General features: G+C 36.6%; 1 protein-coding gene and 1 long non-coding RNA gene across 4 annotated transcripts; both read left to right on the top strand.

The window, feature by feature from the left end:
- The first annotated feature begins 360 nt into the window (after positions 1 to 360).
- Positions 361 to 2,424, top strand: LOC148850532 (7-deoxyloganetin glucosyltransferase-like). The gene is made up of 2 exons (XM_088942886.1): positions 361 to 1,052; positions 1,227 to 2,424. Exons 1-2 carry the CDS (start codon positions 536 to 538, stop codon positions 2,180 to 2,182), a joined length of 1,473 nt encoding a protein of 490 aa, XP_088799012.1. The 5' UTR covers positions 361 to 535; the 3' UTR covers positions 2,183 to 2,424.
- Positions 2,425 to 5,447: 3,023 nt separating this feature from the next.
- On the top strand, positions 5,448 to 10,006 carry LOC148850531 (uncharacterized). Of its 3 annotated transcripts, none has more exons than XR_016099618.1 (6): positions 5,448 to 5,603; positions 5,731 to 5,821; positions 5,911 to 5,972; positions 7,560 to 7,602; positions 9,110 to 9,236; positions 9,529 to 10,006. It is a non-coding gene; the product is annotated as an uncharacterized LOC148850531 (long non-coding RNA). The 3 variants fall into 3 exon arrangements; XR_016099619.1 differs by having other exon boundaries at positions 7,541 to 7,602; XR_016099617.1 differs by having other exon boundaries at positions 5,451 to 5,603; positions 9,085 to 9,236.
- The last annotated feature ends 7,932 nt before the right edge of the window (positions 10,007 to 17,938 follow it).

Genomic DNA, 17,938 nt, shown 5'->3' with positions numbered 1-17,938 from the left:
GTGATCAAATCATTCCTGGCCAAACGTTGTGGACCCAGCTTAATTGTCCGGCTTGCTATTTTCCAGTCCTGGGACAAGAGTTTCTTGTCCAGGCCTGGCTTGGTATATTTATGTACTAATTAAGTAATACAAACAATTTAAACTAACTGAATGGATAATTAATAATTTGGTATATATAACAAAATTATATATAAATGAAACGACATGAAAAGAACTTTCAGCCTTTGACTCATCTTTAAGGCTATATTTGGTTTCAAGAAGGGAAAGTAAAGAAATTTATACAAAGTTTGTAAAAGTTTCTTTTATCTTTCCTTTTTTTATTTAAACCAAATAAATAATAATTTTATGTAAATGACTTCTAAGCAGACTTGGGATCTCTTGCTCATGAGAATTCTGCCCATATCTATCCATAGTACATTACCCCCTATGAATTGGGAACATCTTCTCATGGGCAGGAGATCCGGACTCCCGTAAGCAGCCCTATATAAAGACAGATAGAACTTGCTTATTCTCATTCTCATGGAGAGAGAGAGAGATGGATTCTATTGGGGTAGCTGATAAGCCTCACGCAGTATGCATCCCATACCCAGCACAAGGCCACATAAACCCTATGCTCAAGTTGGCAAAGCTCCTTAATAGCAGAGGCTTTCACATCACTTTTGTTAACACCGAATACAACCACCGGCGCTTGCTCAAGTCCAGAGGCCCTAATTCCCTTAATGGTTTAGTTGATTTCAGGTTTGAAACCATCCCCGATGGTCTACCACCGTCTGATACTGACGCCACCCAAGATATCCCTACCCTCTGCAACTCCACCAAGAACTCTTGCCTGCTCCCCTTCCGCACCCTCCTTTCCAAGCTCAATAATTCTTCCTCCTCCAACATTCCTCCTATTACTTGCATCATATCTGATGGGGCCATGAGCTTCACTCTTGATGCTGCTGAAGAACTAGGTATTCCTGAGGTTCTCTTTTGGACTACCAGCGCTTGTGGCTTCATGAGCTATGTGCACTTTCCCTATCTCATTGAAAGAGGTCTTACGCCACTCAAAGGTACGTATAATATAAATTAAATAAATTCCAACCGCCCCACTTCTTTATATATATATATATATATATTTGAGAATGAATTAGCTTGTTATATAATACAATAAATTTGATATATATACTAATTCTATGCCCATGTGTGGGGTTGTTTTGTTGCACTGCTTGTATCAATTTGTGCAGATGCAAGCTATCTAACGAATGGGTATTTGGAGACCACCATCGACTGGATACCTGGATTAATGAAGGATATTCGTTTGAGGGATCTCCCGAGCTTCGTTCGAACTACCAACCCAGACGACATCATGCTCAATTTTTTAAAGGAGGAAGTAGAGAGAGCTAAACGAGCTCAAGGAATCATTCTTAATACTTTCGATACCTTGGAACGCAAGGTTTTGGATGGACTTTCGTCCATGTTTTGTCGTGTTTATTCTGTTGGTCCACTTCATTTGTTCGCCAGTAATCAGATCTCGGAAAATGATGATTTGAAGTCTATTGACTCAAATCTATGGAAAGAAGAAGCAGGATGCATGGAGTGGCTCGACTCCAAGAAACCCAACTCGGTTGTGTATGTGAACTTTGGCAGCATCACCGTAATGACAGGTGAACAACTGGTGGAGTTCGCCTGGGGACTGGCTAATAGCAATCAAACATTCTTGTGGGTTATTAGACCCGATCTGGTGAAAGGTGACTCGGCGCTTCTACCTCCAGAGTTCGTACAGCATATCAAAGAAAGAGGTCTACTGGCGAATTGGTGCCCGCAAGAACAAATCCTCAACCACCCGTCAATTGGAGTGTTTTTAACGCACTGTGGTTGGAATTCGACGTTGGAGAGCATTTGCAATGGAGTGCCTATGCTGTGTTGGTCATTCTTCGCGGAGCAACAAACCAATTGCCGGTATACCTGTACTGAATCTGAATGGGGGATAGGCATGGAGATCAATAACGACGTCAAGAGAGATGACGTTGAAAGCCTTGTCAGACAGTTAATCAACGGAGACAAGGGGAAGGAGCTCAAGAACAAGGCCATGGAATGGAAGAAGAAAGCCCAAGAAGCCATATGTCTAGGTGGCTCGTCTCGCTTGAATTTTGACAAAATGATCGACCAAGTGCTTCTCTCCAACTCCAACTCCAAATAATTATGGAATTTGGGGAATCAAATTCTATTTCTTAATTATAATAACCATTAGCGTATATATGATGTTTGTAACTTAATTTGTATGAAAATATGGTTAAAAATAAAACAGGGGGCTACGACAACCACTACAAGTGCAGCTGAATTCTGATGGAATTCAATAATATTGGTCCCAGTCAAGTAGCCACATGTATTGTTTTAATATTTTCTATATATATATATATATATATATTAATTAATGCAGCACATGTGTTTTGACTTTTAACTATATTTCCATATTTGTCGGTTCTTTTATTTACATATAGTACTGGTCCTGGCCCTTGTTCAGTTTGCATGGCTGCAATCCCGTGCATTATTTGTTTTAATTTGATGGCCTTCTTTATTTATCCAAATCTTCTCAGTAATTAAGCATTGATAAGCAAGAGGATTTAACTGGTTTTATTGATCCCAACTCTCCACTCCATTTATTTACCTTTTTCAATATCCTCAAGGTTTCATCATCTTCCCTCCTTCAGTGAAGGAATCAAGTGTCCGTTGTCCACGTCATTCTAGAGTGCCACGTTAGATTATTTAAAACAAAATGCTAAAAACTAATGACGTTTAGGATTAAATCTTTTTCACATTTTATTTCGATTCTTTTGTTTTTTGCTCTTATTATTATTATTATTATTAAACCGTCCAAAGAATTAAAAAGGTTAATAGAAAATTTCAATGAACCGTGAAATTTGCACAAGGTAACAAACAAACCATTACAAGAAAACGACCATTGGCAACACTCATTTGTTACTGTTAGATATTGTTGTTGCCAAAAGCCTAATTTTAGCCACAATTGATTAGCACCGTTGCTAAAACCATGGATTGGCAACATATTTTATCCAATTGTTGCAAATAGCACCTTTTTTTGACAACAATTGATTACCATTGTTGTTAAACTAATGTATTGACAACAGGCCTTATCCAATGGTTGCTAATTGTAGACCAACCGTTGCTAATTTCTTTCAACACGTAAACATTCAACAACTAGATTAAAGAATGATTAATATGGAAGCCACAAAAAGAAAAAGGTTCGTCTTAACTTATTTTATATTTTTATTAGTGCAGCTTAAATGGGAGAAGTGATTTCAATGGGTCAAGTTTAGTATAAGTTTGGTTAAAATACAGAAAAATGCAAAAACAAAAAAAAAAAAAAGAAAAAATTTCAAACTTTTATGACATTAATATAATTTCTATTTTCTATTTTTAATTTTTAATTTTTTATTATAATAATAGAAAGGCATGATAAGGAAACATCTTTTAACCAAAATCAGCAATCAGTATCATATAATAAAATGGTAACAAATTAGTATAGCTAGCCTATGTATCAAATCATAGAGGGGTTTTGATTGGTCAAAGTCCTACACCATGTCTTTCAAATAACATAGTTTTTACCCTATGTTGGATGGTTCAACCGTTTGCATCAAGCAATGGTTTGAAAACATTGATACACGGTACCTTTACTCAATTATTCTCAAATATACAAATATTTCAATGTTGAAATTCAATAATACATTCTTTCAAGAATTGTAACGATTAACTGTTTTGTAGACCTGTTTATGGGTTGGGTAGCCCGATGGCCTGGCCTGGCCCAACCCGCACCTTGGTCGGGCTCGGGATTTGTCAAAAAATCTCGACCTGAGTCAGGCCCGGCCCGGTCTGACTAATTTATATAATATTTATTATAATATATAATTAATAGTTTAATATATACATTTTTTTTATTTTTCTTCATAATCTCTATCTCTCTCTCTCTCCAACCGCTTCAACAATAGCAGTGGCAACAAGTTGAGCTTTAGGCTTCAGGCTCGGGCCCAAGTTATAGGCCCGATGGTCAAGTCAGGCTTGGGCCTTAAAAAATATGTTAATGAATAGTGAAAACCCACCCCGGCCCATGAACAGGTCAATTGGTTTGACCAAAAAAAATTGTTAGCTAGTCCACTAACCAATTTGCCGTTTAGGCCCCAAACACTAGGTGATTAGAAAAATCTGCCATAATTGGGCAATTCAAGAATTGGTGAACTAGTTTTGATTTTATAAAACTGGTTCTTTTTTATTCATATATATATTTTTAACTTTTATCTCAACTTCTACACTAGGTCATAACTTTGCACTCAATGGTTGGATATTATGGTGATTCTATATGCATTAATTACAGAGGGGCCCAAATGCGCCTTGTCCCACTATTTTTTTTTTAAATGCCTTTTTTTTATTGATTTGATTCAGGCGGTTTAACTTACCACCCCCCTCCCCCCAACTAGATGTGTTCATATGCCAGGTTGGGTTGGGCTTTTGTCTGTCTCTATATCAATAAAACATGTTTAAGCTTTAGTTTGATTCGACCATCGGGCATAAATCTTTAGATTGAGAATAACCCTCATATAAATTATGAAGTTCAACCAAGTAATTGGGAGGGAAGATTTTTTTATTCAACAATAAAAACTGATTTATTTATATTAAATAAATAAACCCGACTCGTCATTGAGCAACTGGGCCCATAAAGAGGTTTACCAGCCACCTACATGGAAATAACCATTCACAATTAAAATAGGGTTAGGGTCTCGTATTTAGTTACTTGAATTTGAGAATGACCCAACCCAAACCAACCTGGAAAAAAACTGGTTTGGGTTGTGTCAACCCGTTGACCCAATTGTCAAGTCTAATTGGGATTATTTATGTATTTTTAAAAGTTTCCACTATTTAATCTTTACTTTTTATTGTTAATTCCTTGAATTGTTAAATGTTCAAGTTTTTTATTGTAATTTTGGAATTTTAAGGTTAATTCCTTTAGTTTTGACATTTTCAGCTATTTTTTCTTTATTTTTTAAGATTTCAATTTTTTTTGGAATGACTTAAATTGACCGGTTGGTCAACCCTAACTCAGACATTTAGGTTAGGGTCTAGCATTTGTCGACCCAACCCAAAATTCAATCTTACCCCAAATCAACCTAAAGTGTCCTGACCCAACCCAAACCTGACCCACACAACCCAATTGCCAAGTCTACTGCTTAACATAATTATTTCCAATAATTTAAAGGAAAAAAATAATTATTTATAATTAATTACTCATTACAATTTTTCTTACCAAAATTAATTCTTTAATTACACAACCCAACAAACAATTACAAAGTTACCACTTCCCGCCACATCTAATTCTATTCCCTCCATCGAATATCCCAAATTTTGAATTTTCCACCACGGCAAGTAAAACTGCAAAACCTCACGATTTTGAGTTCGACTAGCCTCAACAACTTCGAGTTTAACTTGAACCTGAAGGAGCATCACTAAAAAATTATTGAGGTTAGTCTCTACTCTCTACTTCCCTCCACGATTCACCTGCTCTTCTCTCTACTTCCCTCCACGATTTGTTCACTTCTACTGAAGTTATTGAGGTTAGTCTCTCTCTATTTTTCTCTCTATTATTTTATTTGCTGGTTTCTATTAGGGTTTTCTCATTATTTTCTATAGGGTTTTCTACTTTTTTCTCATTATTTTAACATTAGGTTTGTAAATTTGTAGGGGTCGATCAAGCTAGACAGGGGGGCTGTAAGATAAAAATAGTGACTTGAAGACAAACCATCTATAAAATTCGCGGTTGTAGTGACTTGAGGTAAGATGTCGATTTTTGTGTTGAAAATTTCTATGCGTCTCTTTCTTTCTTGGCCCATCTAACATTGTTTGTTTGTTTATGGGAAACAGGGTCAAGCTTGGCATTTGTCACGATAGCATATGGCATACCCAGAAGTGAGACTCAATCCCAGGTCAATCTCTATATATCATCTTCCTCATAGAACTTTATTCTCTTAGTAAGGGAATTGATGGAGATCAATGTTTTTTGATAAAATACAGTTGGATGCAAAATAAATATTTGACTTGATTTGGTAATTTATGTGCTTTTGATAAAGCAATCCATAGAGAACTAGCACGACCATGGCATTCTAAGTGAAGGTTAACATGGTAGAAATGAGATTCTAAGGTATAATATTAATTTAAGGCTTGTGGAGCCTAAAATTAAATTTCAATTAGATGTGGAGGTTTTATGTGCTGCAATCGCAATAGAAAAGAATCCAAAAACGAGGCTGCTTATTGGTTTTTGATACAATGTATGGAATGCCATCTATATAGGGATTGATGAGATATGTCGTGGAGAGTAGCACTTGGGCCAATTTGTTGGATGACAGTTTAGCTAGAGCAAATCTAGAGTGGGTCCAGGGCTGGGTTGTAATCTGTAGATTGTGAGTTTTTATTTTTGTTCAGCTTCAGTTTTGCACTTTACCTCTTATTCCTTTGGGCCCATCTGTTGTATTATGGTTTTTTCAGCTCCTTAATGAATGGGTTTTATCTGTTATTTATCAAAAAATAAAATATAAAATAACATCTATTTGATCATTCAAATGAAAGGTCAAACCATGAAATTCTTTTACATATAAATAAGCGTAAGGCTATAACCCTTAAAAATTTCATGGTTGTGGTTTGTTAGTTGGAAACTGTAACATACCTGAACCAAGCCAAGTGGATTCATGGCGATTTCCACCATAGCGTTGAGCATATGGCATCTTATGAATGGATTATGAATGAAGAACATAATATGAGTCATGAATAATTAACCCTTATCAAAGAAAAGGGAATTTTAAGGTATTAGAAAAGAGATGATAAACAACATGTTAAGACTTATAAAACATATCCTGCCGCCAAGGGATGCCCTGAGAATACGAGTGGGAAGTTTGGCCTTTCAAATCTGAGATTCCAACGTAAGCTGTTGTGTTATTCCCATATTTAATGATGTCTCATGCATGAGGGAGAATTAAACCACTCCATCGAAAATCTAAATAAATTCAAGATTAAACTATGAGGGTTACTAAATTGCCATTAGTTGTCAAGATCCACATAATTGTTAAAGATAGGGAGTACAAGCATGCTCTTTCTAGGGTGAAACATTAGCAGAACAAAATGGGATATCCATCTACAGTTGTCTTTTGATACACTTTTTAATAAGAAGCAACAAATATTCGATGCAAAACCTATTTGTTATAATTGAATAACTGAAACCAAATTGGGACAGTTCGATGCAACACCCGAATGAGGTGTTCATCATGATGTATGCTAAATCATGGATTTCTCTATAGAGTAAAAGTACAACTATGGATTAGAAATATCTTCTTTCATTCACCTAATACCTACTAGGGAGTCTCCTATTTCCGGCACAATTCACTCCATCTCCTCAGACTTTCTTTTCACTATATTCACCAACTTTATTTAACTTTTTATGTTATATTTTTAGCTTAGAATTTTAATGATGCATAAGTTGTGTTAATATTATTGTCAACAGAGGCATGTCCTTTTTGCAGGAGAGTTCGAGAGGCCATGACTAAGTTGGATCTTTATGTAGAGGTGACTTAGTGAATACTTATAAAATGATTTCCAATTTACATTTTTATTTCATGTTTCAAAGTTTCTTATGCTGTTGCTCTAGTTGATTATTCTTTCTTTCTTTTCTTAGGTTTGATCCTAAATAATGTTAAATGAACCTAAACCTTGACATTGTGGATTATTCCCAACTTATTCATAAAAAATGAAATAAAGAAAAGCTTCCATAGTTGACTTTCTTAATGAATAAAATAGTAAAAATGCCATAGTCAATTTGTAACCTACTTTTTTTGTAATCTATCAGCCACAAAAAAACATAGTTTCCTTCATCTATAAGTTGAGTTAAATTATCACTTTTACCTTCTTAGAATTGATTATAGAAAAACACTACTATGTGCTCTAGATTGGTTGTTTTATTTTTTTCTGTCATGTCCACCTGTGAAAGGAAGTTCTAAACACATATAGAACAAGAGAAAAATGAAAGATATCAAGTAGTAAGATATTTTAACAAATAACTCATAAGGGACACCGTGAGGACAATAAACCTTGTTAGACATGATAGGTTATCCAAATGAATGAACACACTAGAAATTTTCTAAGATAATTACTCAACTTGGTTTAACTTTTTATAATTTAGATACAAAATTATAATAAAATTGGGCAGGGACATGGAAAGCCTTCAAGCTTTCAAAAATATAACTTGAAACTTGTTGAGGGCTCCACTCACAGGAAAAGGACAAACAAAATACTTAAGTTGCACTTGGGTTAGGTAGATTTGGATTTGGAGGCAGAATAGGAATTTTCAATTCCTTGTATAGAGTTTCCATGTTTGGATCGATCCTTAGTGTAATTGAACTCGGTTAAAAGGTTAGCACTCAAAATGAAAGGGGTGACAATTATTTAATTGCTACAACATTGAGGTGGAATAATTCAAATTCAACTCATTTCCACAATCAAACACATCCTTAGCAAAGGCAACAGAAGAAAAGTCTATAGCCAGATGCCATGCCACCCTATTCACTCCTCAGCCAGTTCTTTGACTAACATATATACTTGTTTCAATCCTTAGGAGAAAAAGAAAAAAAGTAAACATTTTTACTCTGAGCATCTATATATCATGTATCTTGTTGGTAATACTTCATAGCCCCTATTGCCATTAGTTGCTTAGTTGATAAGTATTGCTAGAATTCCCTTAAGCCATGATATTGTGGGATCTTCTTTGAATTAGAATGACCAATAAGTCAAGGGGAGAGTTAGATAATGTCCTTTAAGGTCATTCACCATCTTTTTCTCTAGAGAAGCCCAGATTCCCCAAAGAGTAACTCTCAAGTTTTGCTTAATGAAACTAGGAAGTTGATCAATAGTCTAATCATTCTCTAAAGGCTCAATTTGGAAGGAGTACAAGTGCACTATACATATTTGTATTTGTACTGTACATATTTGTATTTGTATTTGTATTTGCATTGTACATATTTTTATCATCTATGTTTGTTATCTTCTTTTCAGAGTTGGTAAGATAATTGTTCTGTAGGTGAAGCTGAGTCAGGGTTAGAACGGCTTCATTAATGTGCTGAGAAGGAACTACAAGTTTATCTAAATGTAGAGGGCCCATCAGAAGACTTTAATGAGTTCCAAACAAAGCTTGTTGGGCTGACTAGGTAACTACTAGAAACACGTATACTACTGGAACTAAACATTGTGGGGATATTTGGGATTAAGCTGTGGACATGATTTGTTTTTTCAAATATTAATCATCATTTGAGGGAGAAGCACCTTTTTAATATAAACCCCTGGAAAGAAAGCCCTAATGGAATAAGAAAGGGAGAAGCACCTTCATCAATCCGATCTTGCTTGTTATTCTCCAATTTCAGCAGTGATTTACAATAGAAATCTGAACTTTTAAAATTTAATAACTTATTTACTTTTGATGATATTGTGACTCGAAACTAGGAGAATTTTGTACAAGCATTGAAGATCTCCCGTGGTGCTTGTAGCAGAATAACGAGCTCTAAGAATTTGAAAGGAAACAAATCCAGAGGTGGAAGAGGCAAAGGAACGGCCTCCCAAGCTCCGAGTCAACTGGATGATTCAAGTCATTGCTCTTGTGACCATTGCACATATGCCAATGTTAAGTTTGCAAACACTTTCCAAATGTAGAGCAAAGTTAGAGCTCTTCATGATGTAAAATCAACCTTTCATGAGCTATTTATCATTTCCAATGAATTAGCTTTTGCCGTTATGTAGCAGAAGGTACAACTCCAAATATGTGGATGGAGGCATTGGATCAAATTGTGTTAATTGTATTATGCATTAGATCAAAGTTTTTGGTAATTGTATTATTTATATGATATGAATTTGGAAATTGTAATATATTTTTAACATAGTTGCATATGAATAATAGTTGGAAGGCAATTTTTATCTTTTATAATATCAATAGGCTTACATATTGACATTTTACATGTGTATTTTATTTAGACGACTAACAATAATTATTATAATTTTTGCAACAATTTATTAAATTAAATATCAACAATTAAAATGATAATTGTCAACAATTAAGGTAACAATTGCTTGATTGTTGCTACTTCAACAATAGTTTGGAAAAACTGATGCCATAAATAAGCATAAGAAACAATTGTCATGATGTTGCCAATTTACATAATTGGCAACAATTAACATGATTGTTGCATATGAAACTTTGGGGCAATAATTGTTTGATTGTTGTCTATTCAACAAAAGAATTGTTGCCTAAGATGTTAATTAGAGACAAAATTTTAACTGTTACAAATTTATAATTAACATCAGCTAGTATAATTGTTCAGGTACTATTGAGCAACAATTAAGTAGTTATTGCTAAAAATTTATATGGACAACGATTATTAATTGTTGCTAAAACAAAACATTTGGCAACAATTCCAATTGAGTGTGGCAAAACATTGTTGTTGCCAACAATTATTGCTAAAATCTTTTAACAACGGCTTCACTAGGCAACATTTTTTCTTATATTGGGAACAATTTTTGAATATTGCCAAAGGTCAATTTTATTGCAGTGAAGAGGATATTTTTGTTTTCTCTTGATCATAAAAAATTCACAGGCGAGGTTTTGATGGGTCAAAACTCTTCCGACATTCTGGCATCATACATTTTCCCCCATAAACTTATACATTAATTTTAGATTGAAGGATTCAGTGAGATTCTCTCGTCTTTCTACTGTTGACGTGGGTTTTTCTCAAACTGCAACACCTATGTTATTTCATCTCGTATCAGCACTCTCAATACAAATAAAATGAAGAAGAGAAGATAATGAGGAAAACAAACTCTGGTTTGAGAGGAGGGGGTAAGGGAATGTTATCATATTTGACAAAATACGTATGCTTGTTTTGATAGAACGTCTTTTCTCTGGTTTACTATACCTATAATAATTGTTGTACTATATGTAAAATAATTATTAATTAAGTGATAATAATTACTGATTATTAATTATCATTTAATAATAATAATTATTATAAGTATTAATTAATTAATAATTAACTTATAATTGTGATAATCGTTATTATTATATTTAAAAATTATAATAATTATTATTGCATGTGAGGCCTTTGAATTATAAAAAAGTGTTTTGTGTTTTGGGGATACCATTGTAAAACAAAAATATAAGATTTCTCTTTAAGAGATAAAAGATAAAAGAAAAGAACAGCCATTTTTTCTCTTAAATTTGTAAGATCCTTCCTAAGAGATGAGAATTAAAGAGGAAATCAACCAGTTATTTGTATATATTGTGACAAAAACATCATTTTTTATCTTGCCTTTTGTTTTCTAGTTTTAAACCAAAAAAATGGGCCTCCATATGACGTTATGAACGTGAAAGCAACGAACCCAACACATTATGGGCCTCCATACTTGAATTTTATCGGATGGAGGTCAATTTGTGACGTTATGAATGCGTAAGTGATGAATAGAGGTCGAAAGATACTCTTATATTTTTTATAAATACTCATTAATCATATCCCGTGGTAATTGAAAACACATTTTAATAATACTTCCTTTATATATATATATATATATACTATAATTTTTATTTTTATAATTTTTTTTTCAAAATCGAGCTCGAGCTTATGCATTTTTTACTCGATCTGAGCTCAAGCTCAAGGTTCTGGCTCAAGCTCGAGCTTGGTACTATTCGACTCAGCTCAGCTCGAGTCCACCCCTAGATGAGAAAAACAAAGCATATAGGGATGGTAGATCCGGGTTGCACTGGATCAAAACCTAAGTGTGCCACATCAGCCAACACGTAGGAGCCATGTCACCACAACGTTTCATGAAACGCACAGCCGTTGGAGGAAGTGAGAATTATCGCTTCCCCCAACGGCTAACTTCACAAAAAATCTATAAAAATAAACGTTGAAACGTTTTTTTTTTTTGTGTTTTTTCATTAAACGCTTCAACCAAACAGTAGTTTCGAAGCCAATAAACGTTTATTGCGCCAAAATCTGAGGTGGCGCTGAGGTGGCAGCATTTTTTCAATAAACGTAAACAGAATCAAACATCCCCGAAGTCTCTCCCTCTTGCTTCGTTCTTCACCGTTTTTCTCCCTCTATATGTTGTGTTGCCTCTATTTTTTAGGCTATTGGTATGCATGCAAACTGAATTGATTACCCTTCGTCCCCCTCCCTCTCCCTCTCCCTCCTTCTTCTTCGTCATTGTCCTCTCCTTGGTGGTTGATGAGGGCAGATTTGGCCCTCTAGTGGAAATGTGACATGTGGCACTTCGTGCCAACTAAGTATGGCCTAGCTTGCCATAGGCACAGGCAGCTCACCACAAGCAGCTCACCATAGGCAGCTTGCCATAGGCAGCTCGCCACGGGTAACTCGCCATAGGCAGCTCGCCACATGCAGCACGCCATAGGCAGCTTGCCATAGGCAGTTTGCCATAGGCAACTCGCCACAGGCAAATGCCAGGGCTTGCCACAGGCAGCTTGCCACAGGCAGCTCACCATAGGCAGTTCGCCATAAGCAGCTCGCCACAGGCAGCTTGCCCTAGGCAGCTTGTCACTTGTAGAGAAGCTCGGTACTGGAGTAGTTTGGCGTATCGCAGGAAGATCTCCTGCCTGACGACCTGGCACAAACACTGACCCGTCGACTGACACGGGCGCCGACCTGACAACCTGCCCCAGACACCGACCCGCCGACTGATGCAGGCACCGCCCTGACAACCTGGATCAGGCGCCAACTTGGCCACCTAACACAAGCGCCAACTTGACGACCTCGAGGAGTTCACCACCGTACCCCGGTTCTGACCGGATGTGATGAGTCTTACCGTTTGGAGGCTTTTCACCCACCTAACCCGCGAGGACTTCGGTATATAAAGACCTCACCCACCAAAGGGGAAGAGGAGGGGAAAAATGTGGAGGAGGGAAAAAATGTGGAGGTAATCCATGCTCTCTAGCTCTGTTGTTTCTCCAATATTATCTTCAAAGCTCTCTACAATCAGAGTGCTAACTTAAGCGTTGGAGAGCCCCAGCCAGGAAAACACCCCCGGGTCCTCTAATTCAGTTCTCGCAAGTCCCTCAGCTTCCGCCGCATACAAAGAGGAGGAAAAGATGGAGTTCTCGCAGGTCCCTTAGCTCCCACTACCTACAAAGGAAAGAAGACCACCTCATGCTGAGGGCAGTCGGGTTGCGCTGCACCAGGGGGCTCCACCATTCTCTAAGTCACAGGCAGCCTAGTAGGGAGTTCACCACCAGGTAGCTCTTCACTAGGCAGTTCGCCACCAGGGAGCTCGCCACCAGGGAGCTCGCCACCAAGTAGTTCGCCACTAGGCAGTTCGCCACCAGGCAGTTCGCCCCCAAGCAGTTCTCCACCAGGCAGTTCGCCACTAGGCAGTTCGCCAACAAGTAGCTCATCACTAAGGCACGTCACCACCAGGTCAAATAACGAGGTACTTAGCCAAAAAATTTTTACATCACAAAACATTGGTACGTGGCCAAAAACGGTTACATCAATTTTAGTTACAGTGAACCACTCCCTGATGGCAGCTGGTGGTCAAGCCAAAGAATTGTTGCAAATTGTTTTTTTTTTTTTACTAATTCTCTGTTTTCTTTACCCTGATAGCAATCAACCAGGGTTTTGTGAAGTTTGGGGCTGACAATGCTCTCAATGTTCAAAGGACTGTCCAAGACTTATTTGTAGCGGGTGTTGCTGGTTCTTTTCTTGAGGATCAAAGAAGTGTAGCAAAGAAGTGAGGATCAATGTTCAACGGGTGTTGCTGGAATAGGTTTTCTGAACAATGCCGGTGTTCTACCGCTGGGTTGAGATGAAGGGGATGAGGGTAATATTGGGTTTTGAAAAAAATTTATAGGTCATGTGGGGTCACATGTACACATATCGTGATGAAGCATTAACGGATCCTAACAATAAGGGTAGAACTAGTTAATTGTTAAAAACAATAGGGTAGTGTTAGACAATAATCAAACAATATGGATATACTTATACATTAATTTTAGATTGAATGATTCAGTGAGATTCTCTCGTCTTTCTACTGTTGACGTGGGTTTTTCTCAAACTGAAACACCTATGTTATTTCATCTCGTATCAACACTCTCAATACAAATAAAAATGAAGAAGAGAAGATAATGAGGAATGCAAACTCTGGTTTGAGAGGAGGGGGTAGGAGATTATTATCATATTTGACAAAATACGTATACTTGTTTTGACAGAACGCCTTTTCTCTGGTTTACTATACCTATAATAATTATTATACTATATATAAAATAATTATTAATTATTAATTAAGTAATAAAATAACTGATTATTAATTATCATTTATTAATATAATAATACTTATTATTATAAGTATTAATTAATTTATAATTTTGATTTTGACTATTATTATTATTAAAAATTATTATAATTATTATTGCATATGAGGCCTTTGAATTATAAAGAAATATTTTGTATTTTGAAGATATCATTAGAAAAAAAAAGATTTATAAGAGAAAAAAAAAATAACAGCTATTTTTCTATTAAAATTGTAAGATTCTTGTTAAGAGAAACCAACCAATCATTTGTGTATATTGTGACAGAATATCGTTTTTTTGCCTTTCTTTTTGTTTTCTACTTTTAAAGCATCAAAATGGGCCCCCATACTTATGACGTTATGAATGTGAAAGCAACGAATCCAACACAATATGGGCCTCCATACTAGAATTTCACCGGATGAAGGTCAATTTATGACGTTATGAATGCATAAGTGATGAATAGAGGTCGAAAGATACTCTTTTATATTTTTATAAATATTCATCAATCATATCCCGTGGTAATTGGAAACACATTTTAATAATACTTCCTATATTTTATGGGAAGCGAGAAACGCACCTCCAAAAACAATTAATGGTGAACAGAATAGACAAAAGATTGGAGTACGGGTGCATTGAAGCCTTTTAAAAGATTGGGCCAGGTGTTGGTTCCTGTTATCTGGATCTCCTTAATTCTTAGCCCACTCTGTTTCTATGGGTAGGTGACTGTGTGAAGAGATGGGATTAGCTGACTTTGATAGATGTTTTATGGGTTGTGAAACCAATTATTTTCCTCTGTACGTACCTCACGGCAGTAGCAGTGGTAAGTGGTAACGGCAAAGTTTGAGCCGAGATCTGACCAAGTCATCAATGGGTTTATAGAAATCATGAAAGAGGCAAGCTAGCGCGGCACAAATCCAATGCCAAGTGTTGAACCGATGGACCACCCATTAGGCAAAGATGGATGCCGGTGTCCAATCCATCTATCTATATGATGATTGGTGATGGAGATGACTGTACTAAAGACAAAGAGACCTTTTCTGACAAGTGAGGCGGTGTTTGGCACCGCGTTCATCTCGTGGACAGGATCGAAACCACGAGATGAATACTCATTAGTTTGGGTGTTGATAGGACTAAGTTTTAAAGTATCGATTTGATACATATCATTTTAAAACCCTTCCGATACACTCCTATAATGGGTGTATAGGAGAGTTAAACCGCCCCTACAATTTAATTCTTGCTAAAAACTCTATAATACAAGTACGATTAATCTTAATCAAGAGAAGAAAAACATGAATACATGACTAAATAACAACAATACAAAAGGACACTAATTTACATCATACACACAGACTCAAGCAGTTGATTGGCACGAAAAAATTCTTAGTGTAGACTCAACCAATTAAAGCTTTTTAACTCAGGAATCCAATTAATTTATTAGAGATGTAAATGGAGTATGTAGAGACTCGAGAGCACGAGCAAGACAAACAAACAGAGAGACTAGAATGGAACTCCCAACACGTAAGCGACACCGCCGGCCGTGCTAGTGGACGAAGCCACCAACCCCAACATTAATACGGAGCACTACTTCTGATTAAAAACCCCGACCTTTCGGCAAGCAATAATATCTAGAGCACAAAGAGCGAAAGGAAGCTAAGATCTCAATTACCACGTCGCTGAAGGCCAAGTGGAGCAACAACTTCTTTGAGGGGCGTGGCAATGACACCGTGAGCGGGAAAAGAAGTATGAAGAAGAAAATATGTTTGGGTATCTAAAAAGCAAAACGAAATGGGGAATAAAATATAGAATTTCGAACTTAGATCCAACACGGAGGAGGTAATCACCATGAAGAAAAACGACCAAAGTTTTTTCACAAGAGATACTTAAGTGAGAGGAAAAAGACGACTGAGCTAGGTTTGAGCAAAGATAACTGTTAAGTGAGAGGAAGAAGATGATTGCATATACTGTGGCTTTTTCAGACAATGCTTATGAAATTGTAATTTATGATACATTTACTGAAATACCATTTCTTTCATATGTTTTCGCTATTTGGAGATGACCGTGACGAGAATTTAGTATATGAGAAATTTTCATCCGTAGAAGCCACATTTTTTAATTTCATTTCTTGGGAACTGGCCTTTGAATGAGAAATTTCATCTAAAAAAGAAAGGATATTTTGAAGAGCAGGCAAACCCAAACAGGATTCTAGTCCGGAGGAGAATTGAGATGATTGCCAAAAATGATTCTCTTACTTTTACAAATTACAACTACCAAGCAGCCAAGCTTTTGAGAACCTATGTGACATCATGACAGTGAGATGTGTCAAAACACGTCATTTAATTTCATGGGAAAACAATGTAGAAACCTCGGAGTGATGATAGAGGTGTAAATCGGGCCGTGCCGTTGGTATGAATTTGGACCGGCCTGGCACGATGGTCTGCAAGTTGTGCCAGGCCCGGTACGACCATGTGGGCCATGTTGGGCTTGGGGTTTTAGGTCCATGGGCTGGCATAACATGGCACGATTGAGCGGGCCGATATGGCCCATATATATTATTTATATATATTTATTTATATAATATTATATAAATTATAATTATATAATAATATATAGTATATAATATATTAATAAAATAAATATTTTTTAATTATTGTTTATATAAGCAATTTTATACACAAAATTCATATAAAATTAAAATTTTAAGTTTTTTATCAATTTTTTTAAATAAATAGCTTTGGCCCGATGCACAGCCCGACTTGGCCCAATGCTCAGCCCACGGGCCAGCCGAGCCCACGGAACGGCATGGACCCGCAAAGGCCTAGGTCGTGGGCCATGCCGAGCTGACCCCCAAATTTTTCACAGGGAGGGCAGCACGGCATGGCCCACTTTACACCTCTAGGTGATCAGGATCTCCTACCCACAAGGATCCTATCCACCCCTACACATAAGACACTATAGCTGTACATTGAGAACATCTCCCCATGAATGATACATGCAAATATGGAAGATATTCCCAATATACAGTTATAATGTCCTGTGGGTAGGTATGGGTAGAATCTTCGTGGCCAGAAGATCCAAGCTTGTTTCATGGCCGTTTTGTGGTTCAAACATAGCATCACAGCCATAAACATATATACATCCACTTGCCAAGAAGACTAGAAACTATTGCTGCAAATGTCTCAGGCCCTAAAGCACACCAAGACTCTTGTATACTACTATGTTGCACGTTGTCCTCCATCTTTTTCTTAAGCCCTTAGGCAACTTCATTCAACTTTCAATCTCTGTTACATCATTAATCAATACAGAAGAAATAAACTCAGGAGTAGAGGACTAGGTTTGAGTAAAGAGACAAGTAAGAGCAAATTTGGCTATGTGGTAATCTACCTAGTTACCAGATCTTGAAGTAAAAGTGACTAAGGAACGATCAAGTTGATTAAGGAGACTTCTGCAACTTGATAAGAGAGTAAGGATACTCTAAGGAGGACTAGTGTTTTCCTCCAACAAGAGCTTGATAATTGATTCCTTATCACCTTCAAAGATGGTATGAGAGAGAAACCCATGGAAATG

This window comes from Nelumbo lutea, chromosome 5 (genome assembly GCF_056320005.1).
Source record: "Nelumbo lutea isolate HS-2025 chromosome 5, American lotus-T2T, whole genome shotgun sequence".
NCBI classification, from domain to species: Eukaryota; Viridiplantae; Streptophyta; class Magnoliopsida; order Proteales; family Nelumbonaceae; genus Nelumbo; species Nelumbo lutea.
Note: the sequence above shows the minus strand (reverse complement) of the source record. Positions and strands in the feature narration are given on the sequence as shown.